This window comes from Paramacrobiotus metropolitanus, unplaced genomic scaffold, assembly GCF_019649055.1.
Source record: "Paramacrobiotus metropolitanus isolate TYO unplaced genomic scaffold, Prichtersi_v1.0 Parri_scaffold0000152, whole genome shotgun sequence".
NCBI classification, from domain to species: domain Eukaryota; kingdom Metazoa; phylum Tardigrada; class Eutardigrada; order Parachela; family Macrobiotidae; genus Paramacrobiotus; species Paramacrobiotus metropolitanus.
Genome location: NW_026570372.1, coordinates 166,533 through 187,469, shown reverse-complemented (window position 1 = coordinate 187,469; position 20,937 = coordinate 166,533). Strand labels below are relative to the sequence as shown.

At 42.2% G+C, this 20,937-nt stretch overlaps 3 protein-coding genes and 1 long non-coding RNA gene across 8 annotated transcripts; 1 reads left to right on the top strand and 3 right to left on the bottom strand.

Annotated features, from left to right (window-relative positions):
- Positions 1–158: 158 nt before the first annotated feature.
- Positions 159–4,209, bottom strand: LOC129599659 (arylsulfatase B-like). Of its 4 annotated transcripts, none has more exons than XM_055497954.1 (12): positions 3,946–4,209; positions 2,902–3,692; positions 2,548–2,685; positions 2,368–2,476; positions 2,219–2,269; positions 1,963–2,075; positions 1,863–1,899; positions 1,630–1,703; positions 1,431–1,565; positions 1,233–1,362; positions 670–1,168; positions 159–597 (listed from the first exon to the last, which is right to left on the bottom strand). In XM_055497954.1, the coding sequence occupies exons 3-12, from the start codon at positions 2,650–2,652 to the stop codon at positions 216–218; spliced, it is 1,635 nt and encodes a 544-aa protein (XP_055353929.1). In that variant the 5' UTR covers positions 2,653–2,685; positions 2,902–3,692; positions 3,946–4,209; the 3' UTR covers positions 159–215. The 4 variants fall into 4 exon arrangements, with proteins under 4 accessions (XP_055353929.1, XP_055353931.1, XP_055353930.1 ...); XM_055497956.1 differs by having other exon boundaries at positions 670–1,138; XM_055497955.1 differs by having other exon boundaries at positions 1,233–1,359.
- A 1,764-nt stretch (positions 4,210–5,973) lies between these two features.
- On the top strand, positions 5,974–6,847 carry LOC129599662 (uncharacterized). The gene is made up of 2 exons (XR_008691944.1): positions 5,974–6,268; positions 6,503–6,847. It is a non-coding gene; the product is annotated as an uncharacterized LOC129599662 (long non-coding RNA).
- Positions 6,787–9,754, bottom strand: LOC129599660 (arylsulfatase B-like). 2 transcript variants are annotated; one of them, XM_055497958.1, is made up of 10 exons: positions 9,537–9,754; positions 9,371–9,479; positions 9,253–9,303; positions 8,881–8,993; positions 8,775–8,811; positions 8,604–8,677; positions 8,398–8,532; positions 8,189–8,315; positions 7,635–8,133; positions 6,788–7,285 (listed from the first exon to the last, which is right to left on the bottom strand). In XM_055497958.1, the coding sequence occupies exons 1-10, from the start codon at positions 9,636–9,638 to the stop codon at positions 6,958–6,960; spliced, it is 1,575 nt and encodes a 524-aa protein (XP_055353933.1). In that variant the 5' UTR covers positions 9,639–9,754; the 3' UTR covers positions 6,788–6,957. The 2 variants fall into 2 exon arrangements, with proteins under 2 accessions (XP_055353935.1, XP_055353933.1); XM_055497960.1 differs by lacking the exon at positions 9,537–9,754 and having other exon boundaries at positions 6,787–7,285; positions 9,253–9,299; positions 9,371–9,446.
- Positions 9,755–10,405: 651 nt separating this feature from the next.
- Positions 10,406–19,419, bottom strand: LOC129599688 (cytosolic purine 5'-nucleotidase-like). The gene is given in 15 exon segments (XM_055497998.1): positions 10,406–11,102; positions 11,755–11,931; positions 12,004–12,064; positions 12,328–12,617; positions 13,052–13,189; positions 13,597–13,737; positions 14,373–14,466; positions 14,560–14,715; positions 14,803–14,821; positions 15,354–15,405; positions 15,407–15,431; positions 15,729–15,846; positions 15,928–16,001; positions 16,862–17,038; positions 18,946–19,419. Coding segments are annotated over 15 exon segments (1,911 nt in total). The 5' UTR covers positions 19,098–19,419; the 3' UTR covers positions 10,406–10,865.
- Positions 19,420–20,937: the final 1,518 nt, after the last annotated feature.

The following is a 20,937-nucleotide window of genomic DNA, read 5'->3' as shown; positions in this document are numbered from 1 at the left end:
TTTCGTGGTGGAAGTCACCAGAAGCACCCTATTGGTCAGTCATCTTATTGGTCTTTTACCGGCCAGTCATTCCTTTTGTTTTAATGAGCAAACTGGAGACTTGCTCTATGCAGCTCTGTGTTATCTGTCAACACAACTGGTCCTAAAAAACAGCCTGTTCAGTTTTATTGAGCAATTTTAACCGTTTCACCCTTTACGTATTAGTGGTATCTGTACTAAGCAAAGCGCAGGATCATATGGGCGGGTTTTGGTGTTGAAATCAATCCGTTTGGTGCGCCATTCAAATCGCTTACTGTCAGCCACGGTCGAATCACGTCACCCAGTAGCGCAGGGAGACCCAACGGATCTTGCGGTGGCGGTAGCGGATGTACACCCGTTGCGTTGTACTTATGCAGCTTATCCAGCATTAACTTAACCACATCAGGGTAATGTTTTGCTATATTGTTGCGCTCACATGGATCTCTCTCCAAATCAAATAAACATGGAGCAGTGTGCCGATTGCAGTCAATGTTGGACGGTTCCGGTGGATCGCACCTGACCACTGCCGGTAAATCAGCGTTAATATATGACGTATTCAGGCCATCCTCCGGCTCGAACCTGTAGAAAAACATGCATATTGCGTATGTCACGAATTTCGAAATAGCGTTTGCGGTGCTTAGCAAGTCTTACCACTCATATGCTCCGTTTTGTGCAGCAGCTCGTTCCTTCAAAATCAGTTTATACTGATACCATCGTATCGCGTACTCATCCCGGAGCGCATCTGCCTGAACCAGCAATTCGGTTCGCATCGACGGTGCATCATCCACCAGTGCTTTCCATTGATCCACACCGTCCACATTCCGTACCGGCATCCCGCCAACGGCCGTCATCAGTGTCGGCAACCAATCCGTCAGATGCATCAGTCCATTCCACACCGTTCCCGGATGCTGCAGCAACCGGCTCCACACGATGCCAACGGTGCGGACACCGCCTTCGAACCATGTACTCTTTGCACCACGTAGCGGCCAATTACTTCCGTATGTGACAGCGGGACTGTTGTGTAGTACACCTTCTGGGCCGCACCCACCGTTGTCAGACACGAATATAACGATGGTGTTGTCGTCTACCTTGCGGTTCTGTAAGGCCGTCAGGATTTTGCCTACGGAATCATCCAAAGCGGCAATTGTTCCTGAACGAAGTTTTGGTCAAGGCGCAGAATTATCTGGCCTGGTTGTTGATGGTGCAGCACTCACCAGCGTATTTCTTACGGCCTTCATGAGTAATATGTGGAAAGCGGTTGGTATACGCTTCCGGACTTTGTACAGGGTCTTTTTCGGTTGCCCAATGCGGGGCCATGTGGGCGATATACAGAAACAGGGGCTGCTTTTTTTCGATAAAAGCATGCATAATAATACAACATGACTTTTAATGTTAGTGAAAACAATCTTTACCGTATTAAAGTCATGTTCCATAATGCGCTGTACGGTTTTCTCCGTAAAAATGTCTGTTAAATACTGGCCAGCGTAGTTCCTTGCCTCGGTGAGATTGTCCCATAAATCAAAGCCGTTGCCGAATTTGTTGTTCGACTGCAAAAAAGCAGCGCTTTGAACATAATGTCACTTTCGCTGCACTTGCTGTATTTCCGCGCACCGTGTACGCCCTGTGCGTAAAGTAATCGATAAATCCGGAATAGTATCCGAAGAACGAGTCGAATCCTCGAAAAGCTGCAATATTGCTTTCACGCTACATTAACAAATCAGAGCCAATACAGATCAGAGACAATACAATCTGTAGATTAGGTTTCGAGACGAGAAGCCGATTCTTGTGCACATCGCAACAGAAATTCTAAAGTTAGGCAAAGGTCACCAGAAGGGACCACCTACTCGGTGTCATCTCGGGCGCTGCGTAACCAACGTGCCACTGTAAAATCCAATAAGTACTGTAGTTGCAGGATATGCAGAGTTGTACTTCTTGTTATGTCACCTTTCCAATCATGTGCGTTGAATATCCGAGTTCCTTGAAATACTGAGGCATCAGCTTTTCCGTTAACGGTATTCCGCGTCGTTCACCAACAGCCAGATTGCCGCTTTGCAAACCTATTAATGCAGCCATCTGTTTCATTCAAATTTGCCTTAGATACGAGTGATCGACGGACTAGCATGTAATACTTGTACGTCGGACAACCGTATTCAAATCTTATGAAACCTTAAGCGCAGTTACGAGTGTTACGTGTACGTGCCAAATCGCATGGGATATTTTCCGGTCAAAAGGGCCGTTCTGGAGGGACTACCTACAGATAGATTTAACAGCCAATTGACATTTCCATGTTCTTTTCGAGGTTGTGGATGAATACACAATAATAGTGGACTAGAAAGCGTTAGCCCTTACAAGAGGCCTGCGAATAATGACTGTGGAGGATCATCCCGGTTGCTGCTAGGTGGTCGATGTGCGGGGTGGGAATTTGCGTGTATCCATGATAGCTGACGTCGTTCCAACCCTATACTCATTCCAGACCCACTTATTCCAACACAGTCATGGGTAAAGAATATCTTTATTGTACTGACGCACCAGGTCGTCCGCCACAATGAGAACAATATTTGGGGGTGTGGCGTGGGTAAATTTGTACGTTGTCAATACAAACAGGTGACCCAGGGCAGCGGAAATACGGGCCATTGCAAATTCAGTAGTTGAAGTAGCTTCGGATTACTGCAAATTTGGCTTAAGTATGCAAGTACAGAAGTATACGAGGTACAGTAGATATCCCGAACAGACAACAGTATACCGGTGCGACATGTAAGGCCACCACGAAATGCTTCGTGCGCAAGAAAATCTGCTCAATGATACAGTAATTGCAGACACAAAAGTTAATACAAAAAACCTTGCACTACCAATTAATACCACAATTTTCTAGCTGTAGCTTACATTCGTGTTGGCGCGCTGCTATCAGCATAACATAACGCGTTCACTGGTGCTGAATGAAGTACCTGCAGAATACTAGAGTAGCAAGTACTCGTACTTTTATGCAGTGCAATCATTTTAGTAGCAGTGATTTATGTTTGCTGCCAACCAGCGCGCAGCGACCTGGAACTTCTTATCTTTCGTACATTGGCGTTTCTCAAATACGCTATCATAAGAGGTTCAGGTTACTTGCAATGTTTCTTTCGTGCATAAATATAAAGGGAGTACACTGTACAGGGAGATGGTTGCTTTTTTAAATTTTTACGGTACGAGTATTTAGGGTTGAGTTTCTTTATACATTTAATTTATTTACAGTACAGATTGTAGTTATCATAATAATTATTTAACTTGATTAATTCTTAGTGAAATAACCGCTTTTTACCTGACCGCGGCGCCCTTTCGTCTTCCGATTATTCTTGCAAAAGAGTGTTAATTTCTACGTCTTAGTTTATCTGTATTATTCTTATTAACGCCTGAATAACGTAGCATGTGTAAAATTAGAAACGAAAATCACAAATTAAACGTTGTATTGCTGTAAAGTGAATAAAGGAGGTGTTTTAAGCATGAGTTCGATAGCAGTGTTCACTGTCCAGTATGCAAAATTTAAGGTTGCAAATAATTATAATCAAAACAATAACCACCTTTTCCGCTGCCGCCGTTCAAGCAATTTCCGGTGCATGTGACTACGCGCTTCAAAAGCTGACCATCAACGCACAGATATAAGCTGTTCAGATCAGCAACTCCCATTTTGTAACCTGTAAAAGATATCTACACCTGAATGGAAGATGCTTGAAAGAAATACAAAGTAGATGTTTATGTGGACGCGGGGCCAAAGTGCGGCCAAATGCTACCGGCTTCGCGCATACTCCCCGTGACATCCGTCCTCGATCAAAAAGACCGTCTGCCCATGTTGTACGTCATCAATAAAAATCCGCTACTAGTGTATATGCATAACTATCTAACTAAAAAAGAATACTAAATTATTATAGAACCGACATAAATAGATACCTCGTTCATCGCGAGCAGTCCGTCCGCAATATTTCAATCCTTTCAAGCACGTTGCTGCATCAGTATACCAACAGGTCACAAAGGTACGAAGAAACACTGCAACCAGGAATGGTTTCATGGCGCAGTTTGTCAAATTAATCCTCTAACTATTTCAAACACCAAAACTAAATATTAATGCATGTACAAGACTGAGCCTTCCCTATTAACTGAGTTGCCAGATATATGCTTTTCGTTTCTTTAGCCGCCTACTTTGCGGTTCTATATAGATGTCTGTTTGTACGGTACTTCTAGTCGATGAATATCACAGTGACGTTTTTGCGGTCCTTTATGTTCTCAGTAAGATCCCGGTGTCGGTAAGCGACAGATTATAATCTCCATAGCTGCAAGCTGCGAACAGTTCGTCTTTTTTTCGAGTGACAAAGCTCGTACTTATGCATCATTCACATATCCGGCTCAATAATATAAACTCGTGCTACGACAACCATAAATGCCAGTTTATGGAACTGCAGTACTTGTAAACCGAGAGAAACATGAGCGTCGTGCTGCGATGTCAGTAACGGTTTTTGCCTGCTTTTCCATAGAAGCGTGAAAGCGTTCGGATTGATAATCATTGTCGAATTAACGTTCCTGTGTGCGAATGACGCAGTACCAAAGGGCACCTCTTTAGTCAGAGTTAATGCTGTAGAACTTTACATACGAAAAATACGAGAATTGTTACAACTGCGGAAAACTTCGCCGTGAAAGCTGTGGTTGGATTTTCGCATCTTTATTTCCGTACAAGAGCGGATGCAGTTGCACAGATAGTTTTATTTGTAAAGATAAAGGAGTAAAATAAGTAAAATGATTAATCGCTTTGATATACAGCTCGCGCATAAAGTTACGACGATTGGCATTATCTCTGCCACAGTAAGTACAAGACAGTTACAGAATCAGTCTTGACCTTTGTTTGTACAAACCGCATCTCTGCCAGCAAGACCACACTCTTGAACTTCGTGTACTTAACAAAAGTCATTCTTCCCACGACCACCGTTGTAGCAATTAGAACACTTGGCTATACGGGTTAACCGGCGACCATCGACGCAGTGATACAGATAGTCCAGCTCATCACCTCCAAAACTGTAGCCTGCAAAAAAGTGCGAAAAAAATGTAGACTTTTGTCAGAATATAGCTTATGTATCTCTGGTTAGATCACTCCGATGACAACTTGATGAATGTATTTCATAATGGAGAAAACGATCGAATGCCTTTCAAGTACAGATTTTGTCGTACAGTACAACTGTACAAGTCGTGAGTACGGACGCCATCAAAACCGAATTGCAGAGGATTTGGTTGGCGTAGTAAATGACTATTGTTACTGATACAAAACATTCATGAAACCGTATGGTCACTAGTACTCCAAATACCTCTTTCATCGCGAGCAACCCGGCCGCAATAATCCAGTCCTTTGCTGCATGTGGCGGCGTCAGCGCACCAGGCGACAATGGAACAAAGGAAGAGAACCAACAAAAATGATTTCATGGTGAAGCTAGCTGGGAACTGTTTCGCTAATACAGAAGTTAACAGTAAAACAGGAGACCAACACACTGAAAAGGAGGCACGCTAACTTGCCAGAACTGGTGACCTTGACAAGGCGTTGTATATGCTACTTTATACTACTCGTACTCCTTGTACATACGAGTATAATGCCACCTTTTTATAGTCGCGCGTACAAAATGAACGTTAAATGTTGCGCGAACTTGCTGGGTCGATCGGGGTGACGGAAGTGTTTCCAGTAAAGTACAGATGTTGGTACCGTTGCTGGAATGACTGATATCTCCAAAGTGCGCGCTTTTGTCCGCTGCAGGAAGGTCCCAGCAACAGTTTTCGGTACGCTGTGTGAACATCCGCCTCGTTTGTACCTTGGCACTACCTACTGATTGGCGACTGATGGTTATCTGGCTACCGCATTACTGTAAATGAAGGATTTTGACTGCAGTTATCAGTTCTAAATTAATCGCAGTCGTGTGCCTCACTTCCGAGTGACTCATCATCTGTTCCTGTTTATCGTCCGTAACGCGTGCTTAATGCGTTGTATAATTAAGGGGTAATTACATACATATATAAACCTGACTGTAATGTCCCAAATAATTCAGAAGTCCGCTTTCCTTAACCAGTTATTTCGTGAAAATTTCTCTTAGTATTTTAACATAACTGCGCACCATGACGTCCTTAAAGATCCCCGTTGTTGTAGCCTTCGTTCTGTGCTCGTTCCTGGTTTTATTTGCCGAAGCAGGATGCAAAAAAGGTCTGGACTACTGTGGTCACACGGCACGCAATAAAAGAGGTAAGAGATTGAATATCTTCATTTCACTGAATTATTGTTTAATATTTTCTGCCGATCGCAGCGATAAGTTAAGCCCTTATTAGCTGCTATATGCACTAAAGTGCTCGTAATATGCAGTATCCATCCGCACTGTATATACTGTAGAAGCCGGTTGCTGGTCCTGTGTATTGTATTGTACGTGCTTAATTCTAACGTTACCACCGAGCCGGTCATAAGAGAACTGCTAATTCATAGGATACACCGATATTAAGGACAGTGAGTTGGACGATTTGTATCACTGCGTGGATGGAAGAGTTCTGGAGCGAATAGCGGAATGTCAGCGCTGTTACGACCGTGGGAATGGTAAAAGTGACCGCTGTTAAGCCATATGCGACGCACAGTATCGCTTGCACATGACAAAATCAAAGCCATAATATTGTATAATTGTATGCAACGCTAGCTCATGCGGTAGTCATCGTTGATTTCGGCCTTTTGTCTTGATCCGCGGAAATCTGTCGTTTTTTTATGTCTGCGCTCAAATGCTGATATCTTGCATTCATGAATTGTTTTTAATGAATAATGAATAAAAACGTATGCCTGCTGAAGCTGTGACCGCACCGCACCACACTGACGTTTCGCTCTAGCATCGCAAGAAATACAAAAAACAGCGTACGAAGTCTACAAGAACACAACGCATAAAGGAAGCAAAATTAAGTTTTAGGGAGATCGTTCAGAGTCAACCACGGTTTAATAAGCCCTCCGTGCAGCGACGGAAGCCCCATCGGGTCTTCGGGCTGCGAAGGCACATGTAGTCCGGTGGCGTTGTAGGCCCACAGTTTATCCAGCATGAGCTTGACGACGTCTGGATAATCAGCCGCTACGTTATCCCGCTCACAGGGATCCGCATATAGATCGAATAAGCACGGACTCATTCCCAAATTGCACGGTCTGTCGGTGCTGTGCGCTGGAGCACAGTACACAGACGCCGGTGACGACCCATTAATGTATTCCGGAATGATGCCGTCCACCGGTTCGTACCTAACATAATCGCAATGCTTTTTTATGTCATGTTTACTGCACTAAGACACAAAATTTCAAACAATCTTCCCTTTCCATCATATACTGATGCTGAAAGCGGAATGAAAAGAACCTTCGTTGGTACAATGTACATATAAACTACATAGCGTACGTACGCATGCAAAGGTCACAGCGACGTATGTGGCGCGCATACCCTTTTATAATTTAAATTGAAGGTTGCTAAGCCGGTTTCATCCTGTGACCGAATCAAACGTAGGTTTTCATTGAAATTTTGCAAAACAGGTCTTTTATTAATGTGGCTGTTCGACGGAAAGAGAATTGTATGACTATGGGTACTTCTACTGCTCACCATCGATCCGCGTTGTAACCAACGCCCGGCTTCTGTTTCACCAATAGCTTGTACTGATACCACCGCAGCGCATAATCATCCCGGATCGCATCCGCCTGAATCAGCAACTCCGTTCGCATCGACGGTGCTGCCTCCACCAGTGCTTTCCACTGATCCACACCGTCGACATTCCGTACCGGCATCCCACCAGCGGCCGCCATCAGCGTCGGCAGCCAATCCGTCAGATGCATCAGTCCATTCCACACCGTCCCCGGATGTTGAAGCAACCGGCTCCACACGATGCCAACGGTGCGGACACCGCCCTCAAACCACGTGCTCTTCGTACCGCGCAAGGGCCAATTACTGCCGTGGGTGAACTGTGCGCCGCCCTGTAGGCGGCGTTCCTGACCGGTACCGCCGTTATCTGCCACGAATATCACGATGGTGTTGTTCTCCACTTGGTGATTGTGCAGAGCATCCATGATTTTTTTTACGGAATCATCCAGTGCGGCAATCGTCCCTACGAACGGAGCGACTGATACGTTTAGCCCATTACAACCGAGTCTTTAACTAACCGGCGTATTTCCGTTTTTCCTTATGGTCTATATGTGGGAATCGTTTGGTGTATTCGTCGGTGCTCTGCACAGGATCATGCTCGTTTGCCCAGTGAGGCGCCATATGTGCCAGGTAAACAAACAGCGGCTATATCAATCCAGATAGAAGAACATCCATTTAATTTTACGACTGTAGGACACGTGCGTGATAACCGTTACGGTCACCATACTTTTTCAAAGTCGTGTTGGTTAATCCGCTGTAAAGCTCTGTCGGTGAATATATCCGTTAGGTATTGTCCCGTGTAATTTGTTGCGGGCGTTAAAGCGTTCCATAGATCGTGTCCATTGGAGAACGGTTCGGCTGACTACAGTCACATCGTCAAACTAAGGTGTCCGTAATTAAGTACCTTGTTGCAAATCAAAGGTCATTGAATACCGTGTTCATGTTGTGAGTGAAGTAATCGATGTATCCGTTGTAATATCCCAGAAACGAATCGAACCCTCTAAGTGCTGTAAAAATATACCGGCATACAGTAACTTAACATCTCGCAAAGGTTACCATTTAACGGCAACTACCGTACGAGTGCAGCGTTTTGAGACAACGTACTGGGTGTCAGTTCGGGAGCTGCGTAGCCGACATGCCACTGCAAGGCAAAACTGGTACAGCATTTCGCGCTATCTTGACCATTTTCAAAAATCAACATTTGTCGCACCTTTCCGATCATGTGCGTCGCATATCCGAGTTCTTTAAAATACTGCGGCAGCAGTTTCTCCTTTAGCGGTATCCCCCGCCGATTACCCGGGCTTAACACTCCACTCTGCAGACCTGTAATATGAAACTCAAAAATGTGATTTCACAGCAAAATAATGACGACTTGCAGTATTTACATTTTCTTATGTACTCGTACACACATTAGCATAAAAAACTGACGCACAGACAGCTGATAATGCGATTACAAGAATAATGAGTCTGTACAGTACACATAAATCATGTGCTGCAGCGTTTTATTTTCGGTTACGCTTGGAGTACTGCCTGCACAAAATATCAATGCATATACTAGTACTGTATGCAGAATCTCCTGTACCAAATCGCATGGGGTATTTTCCGGTCAGCAACGATGTCCTGGATGGACTGCCTTAAAAAAATTAAGCAGGTCTATACGTATGGGACGAATGACGCTTATGTCCGTACAAATGACATACAAAGCGATTGGGAATAGTGGCTGTTTAACACCATGCCGGTTGCCGCCAGGCGGTCAAGGTTAGGCGTGGGAATCTGGGTGTAACCATGATAACTGACATCGTTCCAGCCCTAAATACCAGTCCCTCTAAATATAATAAACGCGATGGAAAATACACAGTAACTAACCAGATCGTCTGCTACGATTAAAACAACATTGGGTGGTTTTGCGGAACAGACGACATTAATTCCAACGGCCAGCAGAATAAACGATGGAATTAGCGACTGCATGGTGGTCAGTGGCTACGCAAGAAACATATCTGTGAGATGGAAAAACAGGCACTTTTCCCCCTGAAGTATACCTTTTCAGCGATCTTAAAGACTGCAGTAAAGCAGTCCGAAGTTTACACAGCGACAAGTGTAGTGGTGTCAGCATGACGATAAACTGCATAGTCGGCATTGTCTGAGATAAATAATTAATCAGTGATCTCAAGTCCAATTTTGATAACCATTATAAATCGCTGCAGGGCCTTAATGGACGCGAACAAATTATCGTCACAGTGCTAACCAACATATCGGTTAAACTGGAATTTAATGAAAACCCGACCAACCAGTAGTTTTGTGGTTTCTTACACTCATCAGCAGCGGCAGATAACCAAAAGTGCAGAATCAACACAAGATTGTGCGACTTGTAAGAGAATTAGAACATAATATTAATTTCGCGGAATTATTGCGGATTCGCAGGAACTATGTACATACTTATCTAAACTGTTCTATGATAAGCACCAGATTCAACCAAAGCAGTTGAACTGCCGGTTAAATTATACGGAACAGAATAACGTCAACGAGCAGCTTTTGTGTCTTGCGGCGCGGTATTCATTTTACCCCAAATTTTAAAAACAAGGATATTTTAAAAACGATCCAGAATAAAACAGAAATACTAAGCAAACTGCTTATGGGTTTTGCAGTGTTGCATTCATTTAACCAATTATAATTCAGTCAAAAATATTTTATAAACGTGTCAGCATAAAAACAGAAATCCTTTCTTGTCCCTCAAATTACAATGTCCATTTTTTATTCGGTACCTTTAAACTAAAGACAACGCGTCGAAAATATAACACTCCGTAACTGCATGAAGACCAATGGAAAACCGTACGTATTATTCACAGAAGACCCAAAAACATCTCTATCACCCTTCAGTAAAAGAAACCGCGAAAGAGAGTATCCAAAGAAAGTGTGTGTCAGTTACAAACATTCTGTCGAAAGAAATCCAAAGGCCAAAAGCAACCACGTCAAAAATGCCATGGCCCCGTTACGGCACACCGGCCGACGACACCGGCGACTGCTGTCCCTCATCCAGCTCCTCCACACTGCCGCCCGTCGTACGTCCGCCACTGTGCGGCTCACTGGCGTCCTCGTCGTCGTACACGTCGATGGTCTGGGTGAATTCCGCCGGTGTCTCGGGATAGGCGCGCCGCACCGCCCCCGACTGCTGCGGACTGGCGCCGGTGGGCGCCGCTACTGCTTGGACGTCGGCGGCGACGTTGCCGGCGGTGGAGGGCGGCTCTTGGCCAGACCGGACGGCAGTGGACTGATCTTGGGCAGGGTGGGCCCGTCCGTGATGCTGCCGGTGATGCTCTTGGTGCGGCCGTGCTGGTGGAAGGAACTGCGCCGGCCCTGGGTGCTGTGGAAGCTGTCCTCCATGTGCATGGGGGTGATGGCTTCCTCGTGCTTCACCGTGCTCTCGTGCGGCATCTAAACAAGGACAAACCATGTAGTTTCCATTTAATACAGTACTAAAAATTTCAGTATACGTAGTACTGATTTTTATAATTTAACAATTAGGTATATTATATTACTGACATAATTCCTATCACCAGTAGAAGTACGGAATAGCCTTATTTACGCAACATATTTTGAAAGCGAATAAAAAACAAGTAAAAAAGCAGCAAAACGTTTGCAGTTCAAGTTAAAAATTAATCTGGAACCACACCACCGGACATCATTTGGCAATGGTGAATTCGGTACACACCCAATTAGGCAAAGTTAGCGATAGCTTTTATCCTGCGAAAAAATGTATACAAACCTAAAACTGTTTTGGATTATAGTAATCTCAAACAAAAAGAAAATGCGAAACAAAAAATAACACCCAAAAAAAACGGAAACGGATGATGCAACCATAACCAATTAACATGGCACTACTGTAGCATATGTCTGGCATTTCCTGTTTAAATTACTATAAGCCTACACATTTCGAAGCACAACATTTAAAACTGTCCGACGTTATACTGTAGCAGATCCAACATGTGCTAGATATCCTCCCTGCTGCATTATTACGCACATTTCGCGCCAATAACACCAAGGAAACGGGACAAAACGACAGGCGGTATCAAACAAACAAGCTTACCAGTTGCGCCGGCGCCCGGAACATGTAGCACATGGGATAGTAGAGCAGATTGAGGAAGGTCGCGGCATACAGATCGGCATAGCGGCACACCTGACTAGCGAAGAATGTCTGGAAGGAGCCGCTGCGGAATAGACTGCCCAGCAGACCATACGACATGTCCATCTCATGGATAACATTCTACAGCCGAAACCACTGATATGAGCGCTCACCTGTATTGGCTATACACCATACTAGAACAAATTGACAAACCTTCATTTCTTGTTGGATGTGCTTGATATTCGGACGTTCCATGGAGCTGCTATCCATATCTCTGCAAAATATCGTTTATATTTAAAGACGGATAGTCACAACATGACAGCACTGACATACAGAAAAATATAATACTTGGAAATAAAGTAACAGCTATTAAAACAATAATGCTAATTATCTAAACGTCGCATTTCTGTCAAATTTCAAATGCTAAAAAAATACAAGATACACAACAAATTTCGAAATTAATCTGACAAAGCCCAAATGTTGGCACAGTCGAGTCTAGCCCATGTACTACGACAACTGCTGTCATAATGCACGTACTTGTACATATTGCTGAGCGCCACGTCCAGCTTCTCCAATCCCATGAACAAATCCCGCTTGTCACTCCACACGTGCAATTCATTCTCCAACTCCCGTACGACCAGGAAGGTGCGCCATCCGCGGGTCTTTTTCGATTTTAAAATGTCTCCAAAAATGTGATCTCCCACGTACAGGACATCCTTGCCTTTGGCGCCAATCAGCTGAGTGAACACATCACACGAGCCTCCGTTGTACACGCGATCCGACCGCAACGGTCCGGTTGTCGTTCCCAGGCACAATCTGCCAGTTTTCTAAATATCCAGTAACAAAATTTAAGAAAAGTATGTCGAATGCTTGATTTTTCGTAAGTTATTTTTTCAAAATATAATCAGCGAACGATTAAAAAAACGGAAACATTAGTACACCACAGAACTGGAAAATCGCCAAAAAGGATCGTAAAGGGGACAAATCTCGAATTTAATAACGTAAACGCAATAACAAATTTCTGCCGTGCAGCAAAACGAAGTACTGTACCAAGCACCTCCACCCCCCTCTAACTTAGATTTACCGTCATCGTTATTCACTTTTCAAAACTGATATCCCGGAACCCTATTTCAAAACCCATTCCCATGATAAAAGGAATTCTACAAAGCGTTTAGGACAAAAGAAAATAAATTTCGGCATTTAAAGTAGTGGATCTCTTAGAACAAGAACACTTTTCTCCAACATCGCTTAACCACTTTACCTGATCCACTTCGCGCAGTGTGGTTCCTTCGCCGAAAAACAACGGCTTGCGTGCATCCACCACGATGTAATCGAAGTAAGAGCGCCAATTACGGGACGTGTCGGCACCTTCGAAGCTGAACAGGTAGGCCATAATTTTCTACCAAAGCAATCAACACAGTGAATTGGACAGCATAAACAGCTTATGCCAATGTAATCGAAACGCTTAACTAATGTAACGGCAGTTAAATTAAAATGCGTTATCACGGCCTACAAAACGAGCCTAATCATACGTTTGAAAAATTTCTGTTTTATACATTTAAGTTATTTTTTGCCGCATAGAAAAGTCTTATGATACTCGTAATTATTTTGACAAATTTACACTCGATGTGATGTTGTGAGACACACCGACTAAACGCAGCGCATCATGAACACGGCTTTAACGAATACTGATCTGCAGCGAACTGATAAAGCACACCAACTAGAGTAGTAAAAACTGCCATTGTGCAACAAAACAATATTAATTTTTGTAATTGGAAAGGATTTCAATGCGCTACTAAAACTCACCTCCGTATACGCGTATTCACTGTTAGTCAGCAGGAACACTTTTGCACCGTTCTTCCGCAAATGATCCAGCAAGGTCGGGAGACGGCTATCCTGTTCCACGTACTCGGATGGATTATCGACGGTTCGTTGTTTAAGCGATCCCTGTAGTAGTTAAGACCGTTGCAATCCCGATTAAAAAAATCAGATGTACGTTAAAACTGACATAAATGGCAAGTTTTCAGAAGCTGGATACAGCAAAAGGTATCAACACAAAGCATTCTTAGATTTATCCATTCGCCGTAATTGCATGGATAGTCATAACCAGAGACTACACAAGTATCGCAGCCAAACCTACTTATAACCGACAATTTGAATTATTTCCTATAAACCACATAATTTTTTTAAAAGACATTCCAAATTCTCTGTTTTGTTCAGATCAATGTAATGCACAGCTGGTTGGTTTAGTGCTAACAGCTTTAAGGGAAAATTCGATGGACTCCTACACAGCCATCTATCTACGATATTCTAAAACCCACTAATATAATCAAAATATATTAAATGTTGTAGCAAATTGGAACTTGTTCGATGTTGAGCATTTCAAAATTTAGAATATTCAATAAATAGAAGTATACTAAATCCTGTGATTAAAAAACAACAAGCTATAACCTCTCAGTGCAATTCATAATGCGAAGAGAAAAATAAGCTTCAGTTTCGTGAAATTACAACAGCAACAGTCCTGCCCTCCAAGGATATCAAACCAGTCGCAATATACGCTACTTCCGCCACACCACTTTTACCTGCATGTGCACCCAGTCAACCGCGCCCCGCACATCCTGGAAGATGGACTTGTAGCTCATAATGACATCCCCGCGCTTGACACCGGTCTTCTGCCTATTAACATCCGCACACAGTCAAAACAGCGCTCCATTAGAGCGTAACACCGTCTGTCATGGTGTGTTGCACAGAACTGACCGCGCGTCTTACACTGTCACTTCGGGATGATCGGGGGATTTGCAGAAGAAATCGATCAGACAGGCCAAAATGTACACTTCCGGCAGATTGAACAGTGTATTCATCACGTACATCCGCCGCTCATCCAACACCACAAACTTATTCGGATACAAATCCTCCACCTCGCTCCTGCATTGTGAGAAATGATACAGCACATTACAATTTACAGCAATGTGCTTCGTTGCGAAAGAAAAGCTGTCAAGGTTGCTGACTTACCCTTTTAACACCTCGAAGCCTGGAAAAGCAGACAAACGAAATCAAATAAAACTTTATTATTAGGAATGTTATCGCACCAAAAACTGTATAATGGCAACTTAGTATCAGAAATTATATAAGGTCGCCCTTCAATGTCTTTCGTCAAATAAAATCGCTACCATACAATGATACCAAACTGCAAAATTGCGACAATTGCCTCTTCAGCCAAATTTTGTCAAAAATGATCGATGCTGAAAAAATATTTCAGAATTACCATAGTTGTAAAACTTGTAAAGATATTTACGATTAATAACTGTTCAACAGAACGGTTTACAAGAGCTGGCAGAACACACTCAACCATTCAAGCATTGGCACACTCAGCCAATCTTCTACGTTTTTTAAATACTCGTAAAAGGATGATACTCGTACTTGATGATAAAGAAGTTCACAAGATAAATAATTTCCACTGTATCACTAATTCGTTCAAATGCAATTAACGAAAAGTTACGAAACATAACTGTAGTTTAAAAAATTATCAATTTCGTACTGATTTGAAACCCCATTTCACATACCATGATAAGCCACCATAATAAATCCGAATGGATCCACTTTTAAAATATTTCCCATACAGACAATCAAACCACACGCCGCTAAAATCAAGAAATTAGTAGAATACTATAACTGGAGGAAACATCATCGGATAAAAAACTGCCAGGCCATACAGTGCAAGGAAAACAGCAAACTGAATTATGAAAACCCGGTGTGTTAGAAAAAGAATGCGAAGAAAAAATAACCATAATGTTAACGTCGGTACGAGTAACAATAAAATCTTTGACATTTTCAGAGTAACATCACATACTGCAGAAAGCGTCGTTATAAAAAAAGCACTACAATATTGTTCACATTATAATGATTTTATGTTTTCTTATTCCCACGACTATCCTCACCGAATCGGAAAAGAAGGGTCGTATTCAAAATCCCCTAAGGCCTGAGGATAGCCAACATCAATTAAGCGCGCGATGATTTCCTCGAAGGCCATAGTTTCGTAAGCCGGGGATTTGTACACTGCAATCAACCGCCGCCATCAATTTTCCATCATAAACCAGACCTATTTGGTCCCGCCATCACGGCCTGTCAATATTTTACCTGCCAGCGTATAATCCATGTCGAATCCATAGAATTTAATCTGTCCCAGACGTAGGCTACGGTTGACGAATATTCTGTAAAATGGCAAACATTATCCGGTGCATGTCGGTAATCACGCACACCTTGTCCAACATATGAGCTGACAACAACATGCGCAGCAGTGTAAACAAGCAGGTAATAAACGCATGATGTGAAAACTCGCGTCTGCGTCAGCTGTAGCCATGTTCAGTCAAAAATTCAATAATTATTGAATTTTTGCGAGAATTAGCAAGCATTTCATGGAAACGCGCCTGATCAAGTGCTTGTACGAGAAACGTCCTACTTTATTATCCAAAACATTTATTTTATGTAGACGGGAAGCCAGATTTCGATCAATCTGGACTTCGGATGTAAAGCATTACTGGTTATGGGAAGCAACAGATTTTAAACGAAATACTATCCCGTTAAGGAAGACATCAAGAAACATTCCACTACAGCGAAACTCGAGCCAACAACGAAATGTCATCCAATAATAAATTATGCATACTGGAAATTTTCAATATCAAAAATAAACGGTACTCAAGAGTTATGTTTACAATCGATTTTGCCTATGAGAAAATAGTAGCTTACGAATTCCACGACGTCTCACAATGGCTGCGATGTCGACACAACATGTTTCCAAAAGAAATAAAAACTCGCAACACTCACAAAAATCCTCTGCAACACTTTATGTCGCAAAAACCGCAATTCCGAAAACCTAACAAAGTATTTTAGCAATCTGCTTCAGTAGAAGTAATTGGAGCAGCCAGCAAAGCACAAAAATTGTCCAACGCGTGCCCGAAAGCATAATAACGACCACACAGCGCACTTTCATCGCCCATAAAGCAATGGTACCCGGCAGCGATGTACCACGACAATAACAAACCGATAAGCATCGCCCGGTGTGTGTGCTTACCGATGTTCGGCTTCCCGGTAGTATTTGTGAGGCACATCCAGACCGTTCGTGGTGGCCAACGTCGCAGTATTATTCTCCGCACCAGCCGCCATGGAGCCCGTGGGATGCGTTAAGCCGGTACTGTCCATACTCTGCTGTCGTGTACGGTTCACAAAGGGGAAATCGTCAAAATACTGCCTGTAAACAGGAAACATGGTAATCACTGCTGGTCGCAATTGCTGTGATTAAAATGCTGCCATTACGCTAATGAGGTGACGTAAAGAAAATTGCGCTTAAATCACACGTCCTGCGGTAAGGCAAGCAGATGGATACACAGTATTAGCACTCACATACCAATATACAGATTTCATAATCACTACGTAAACTTACTTACTGATTGCAAAGTGAACTGATTGCAAACCCACAGGAATTTACATATTCAGTGCTTTATACCTATTCCAAACCACTACGAATTTTATTACCACAAAAACAAGTACCGAAAAAGTGAATGGAGCGCAGAAGAACTTGCACGCAATATGCATACAAAATCAAGCAGTTCCAAAAAAACCAAACGAATCATAAATCCAGAATTGCCTTTGAGGTAAATTTCTATTTCGTATACTCACTAAATACGGTAGAACGAAACAAAACAGTATTAATCAGTCATCACAACCTGCGGAAATTCACGCCAAAATCTGGAGAGCAGGAGTTAACAGCAATAACAAAGATGAAAAAGCAAAATCCTCCAGCTCCTGCATTATTACAAACCCCACATCCCACTTGGGCAAATTAAGCAAACAAGGCCCGCATATCAACATGGAATGCCAAAAGATTTTACACACACTGAGACAATAATATTCCATGCCAAAAATACCCACCAGTAGTCGGAAACGGAACTCTTCCGCCTGCCAGCTGCTGCACTGGCAGCACTTATGCGTCGATCACGATTCATGGATGCGGCAGCCGTGTTTTTTTGCCGTCCCGCATCAAACTGCTTAATCAATATGCTTACTGTCCGCTACAAGCCAATCAATTTATAATCCAATACAAACTACTCCCGAGTTTCAAGTTAAACAAATGCTGCAGTTGCCGGCATTTCGATTAAAATTAACCGCCGTTCAAGAAAACAGAGATCAATATTTATGGGCAATTTTGTCAACCGTTTTTTCAAACAAATTAGGTATCCCACGGTTCCACAGGCACGGTGTGCTGAGTCAAAAACGTGTGCGCCAATCAACAGCGCATTCACTTCGCAACATTCATTCACCGGAAACCTTGAATTTTATCACCGGTTATGCAAGGGGAAATATGGAAATTTTAATGTGGGAGATAAGATAAAAACCGCGGGGCAAAATACTGCACTTCCGCTTCATTAGCGGAGGGCGTACACCACTCAGAAATCACATTTCATGCCCGCAAATCATTTACAGGCATCACCGCACCGGCAAACGCAACCCAGGAAGAACACGGGAAACGCGCGATTCTCCCGGTTTAACGAAGTGGAAAAAGCACTACGAGAGCACTCTCGTTTTGTACGTGAAATTAGCGGACTCGCACAAGTGGAACAAGGCAAACTGTGGGTGTTGCAGTTTTTCTGATTTTTCAGGACCAACAAATCCTATTCATTTTCGCTAATTCATTTGCAACAAAAACACTATCCGATCGATTCAGCGCTTTTTTTGCTTTTTGATACGGCTTCCAACAAAGAAAAAAGCAACAGTAACCACGAGTGTTTTTTCAGGTGATCCAGCATTTTAAATCTCTAAAGAATACAAGATAAAAACAAACGGCATAAGCTCCCAATATTCGACGAATGCTTCAGATTCTTGTTTCTAAATTTTATTTTATCAGAACCGTTGAAATATGTTTTCAAATTTAATATCTGAAACATACTAATTTGTTCCTCTGTAAAATGGGAATATTTATTCGATATCTATAAAATATTACCAAATTACAAAAATATGCATCACTGTATTAAATGCAAAATTAGCATTATCTATCCAATATGCAAATCATTAAATCGTGTCGGCTTATAAGTAGTCTGCAGTAGAATTATTCAACAGTAAAAATAAAGAATTTCACTCGCATTTTCATTCAATTCATACCAATCGGTTCCATCCATATCCGATCCCGACGACGATACCCGTTTGAAATCATTATGGATAATTTTATTTTTATGCAGTTCCTTTGAGAATGAATACCGTCTGAAAGTGGGTGGAAGATCATACAGCGCGGGATCATTAAAAAATCTGTCCATTATAAAAACATGGGAAAATCAGAAATGTCAAGGTGAAAAGTTCCAAAGTACCGCTCAGTGTGCTACCAAGAATTTCCGCTCTCTTATGAAACAAAAGTTCACTAATCCAGTTAACGTTTACGCAAAAAGCATGAACTGCCTCTGCAAGACCGATTTAACCTGACCGAAAAAGTTCACGATCGATGTAACTGGCTGATAAACGTCGGAAAAGCCGAAATTATGAGCACTTTCTCCGGTTTTCGCTTATTACTTTGACCAGTGAGTTTTGTTCTTTGGTAGCCCAGATTTGAACTGGTACTGAAAAGTAGACCGGTTAGTCTGGCCAAAATGTTACCGCAACTGGCAAACAGACGCAATGCGGAAGTGCACAAAAGTACACAATGCAGTGCGTATGCGTTTTCCCACCACACCATCATGGAAACCTGTTGCAGAAGGCAGAGACAAGTCAAAACTTACGAAATTACAGTGCAGTACAAGTAGTTCTTGTACACAATGAAAATTTCTGGTAAATACACTTATAACTTTATACAGTTATACCCCATACATAACAGAAGTCTGAAGACAGGAGAAAAATAATTTATTCGAGCCACACCGTCGAAATTAAAAATGACAAGAAAATTTAATGTGTAAGCGTACACTGTACGCTTTACACATCTGATAGCCGCTGCAATATTTTTTATTTACATAAATAATACGTAGTTAGAGAAACATCAGCGGAAACCGAGAAATAAACAATAAAGCACAATGCTGTTCCGGCAGCAAAAGCACTGACTAACAAAATAAACTACACACTACAATTTTTCATAACATCAACAAAACGGCACATGCTTTAAGAACTGATACAGTAAATGCTCTCAAGATCAAATTGGTTAAGCAAATTTTCAATATCAACTGATGGAATTACAAAATATTATAATATTGTTTTAATTAACGCTACTATTAACTACATTATTTCTGCTAGAGTTATAGATAATGTAAGCATTGCGTGAATATTTGGATATTGGGCGAACATAAAATTTTTAATACTCAGCTCACCGTCGTAGCCACAATTTCATTTTCGACTATAATCTATTATTTACAATAATAATAATGATAGTAGAAAACTCACGCGGATCAGGATTATCTCGATCTTCGATCAGCAGGAGCCAACAAAACAACACACAGACACATCCAGACTTTCTCGTAAATTATAAAATTTGATATGTATTTATTACGTACTCGTGTGACTGTACTGGAGAAGCGATCCTTGGCCGATATTCTACTATGAAATGCTACGATTACACTGGCACCGCAGAGGTAATTAAAAATAAAAATATTTGAAAATAAAAAATACTGACAGAGAAAATACTGAAAATGTGTAAAACAGGAGTCAGGAAAGTAAGTATTACAGAACCACACAATTTTTGCGATATCTGCACAAGCTGGAAGCCAGTCAGCACGAGAAACCACAACTGTTTATAATTTCACACATTTCGTTTGCTCCACTAGCACTGGGATCCAACGCATTAGCAACAGTTGCCAATTTAGGTTCCCGGTTGTCATTTAGCTATTTAAGGCATTAACTGATTTAAATATGATTTAATGATTACTGATTACAAGCTTACTGTTCGTTTCTTATGCAAAACAGTGAAAACACGCAGTATGCTACGCACCAACTCACTCTGACGAGCGTCAAGCAATATCACTTTAAGTTTTAAGTTTTAAAACAAAAAACACCTCTTAAACTAACACAAAAAGATAACTCCTTAACTTCACATCTAATGTCTACGGAGTACCTAGAAATGATAAGCAATCGGGATGCTAGCGATCAGGTTGCAGCGTTTCTCGATGATCCGTCGTA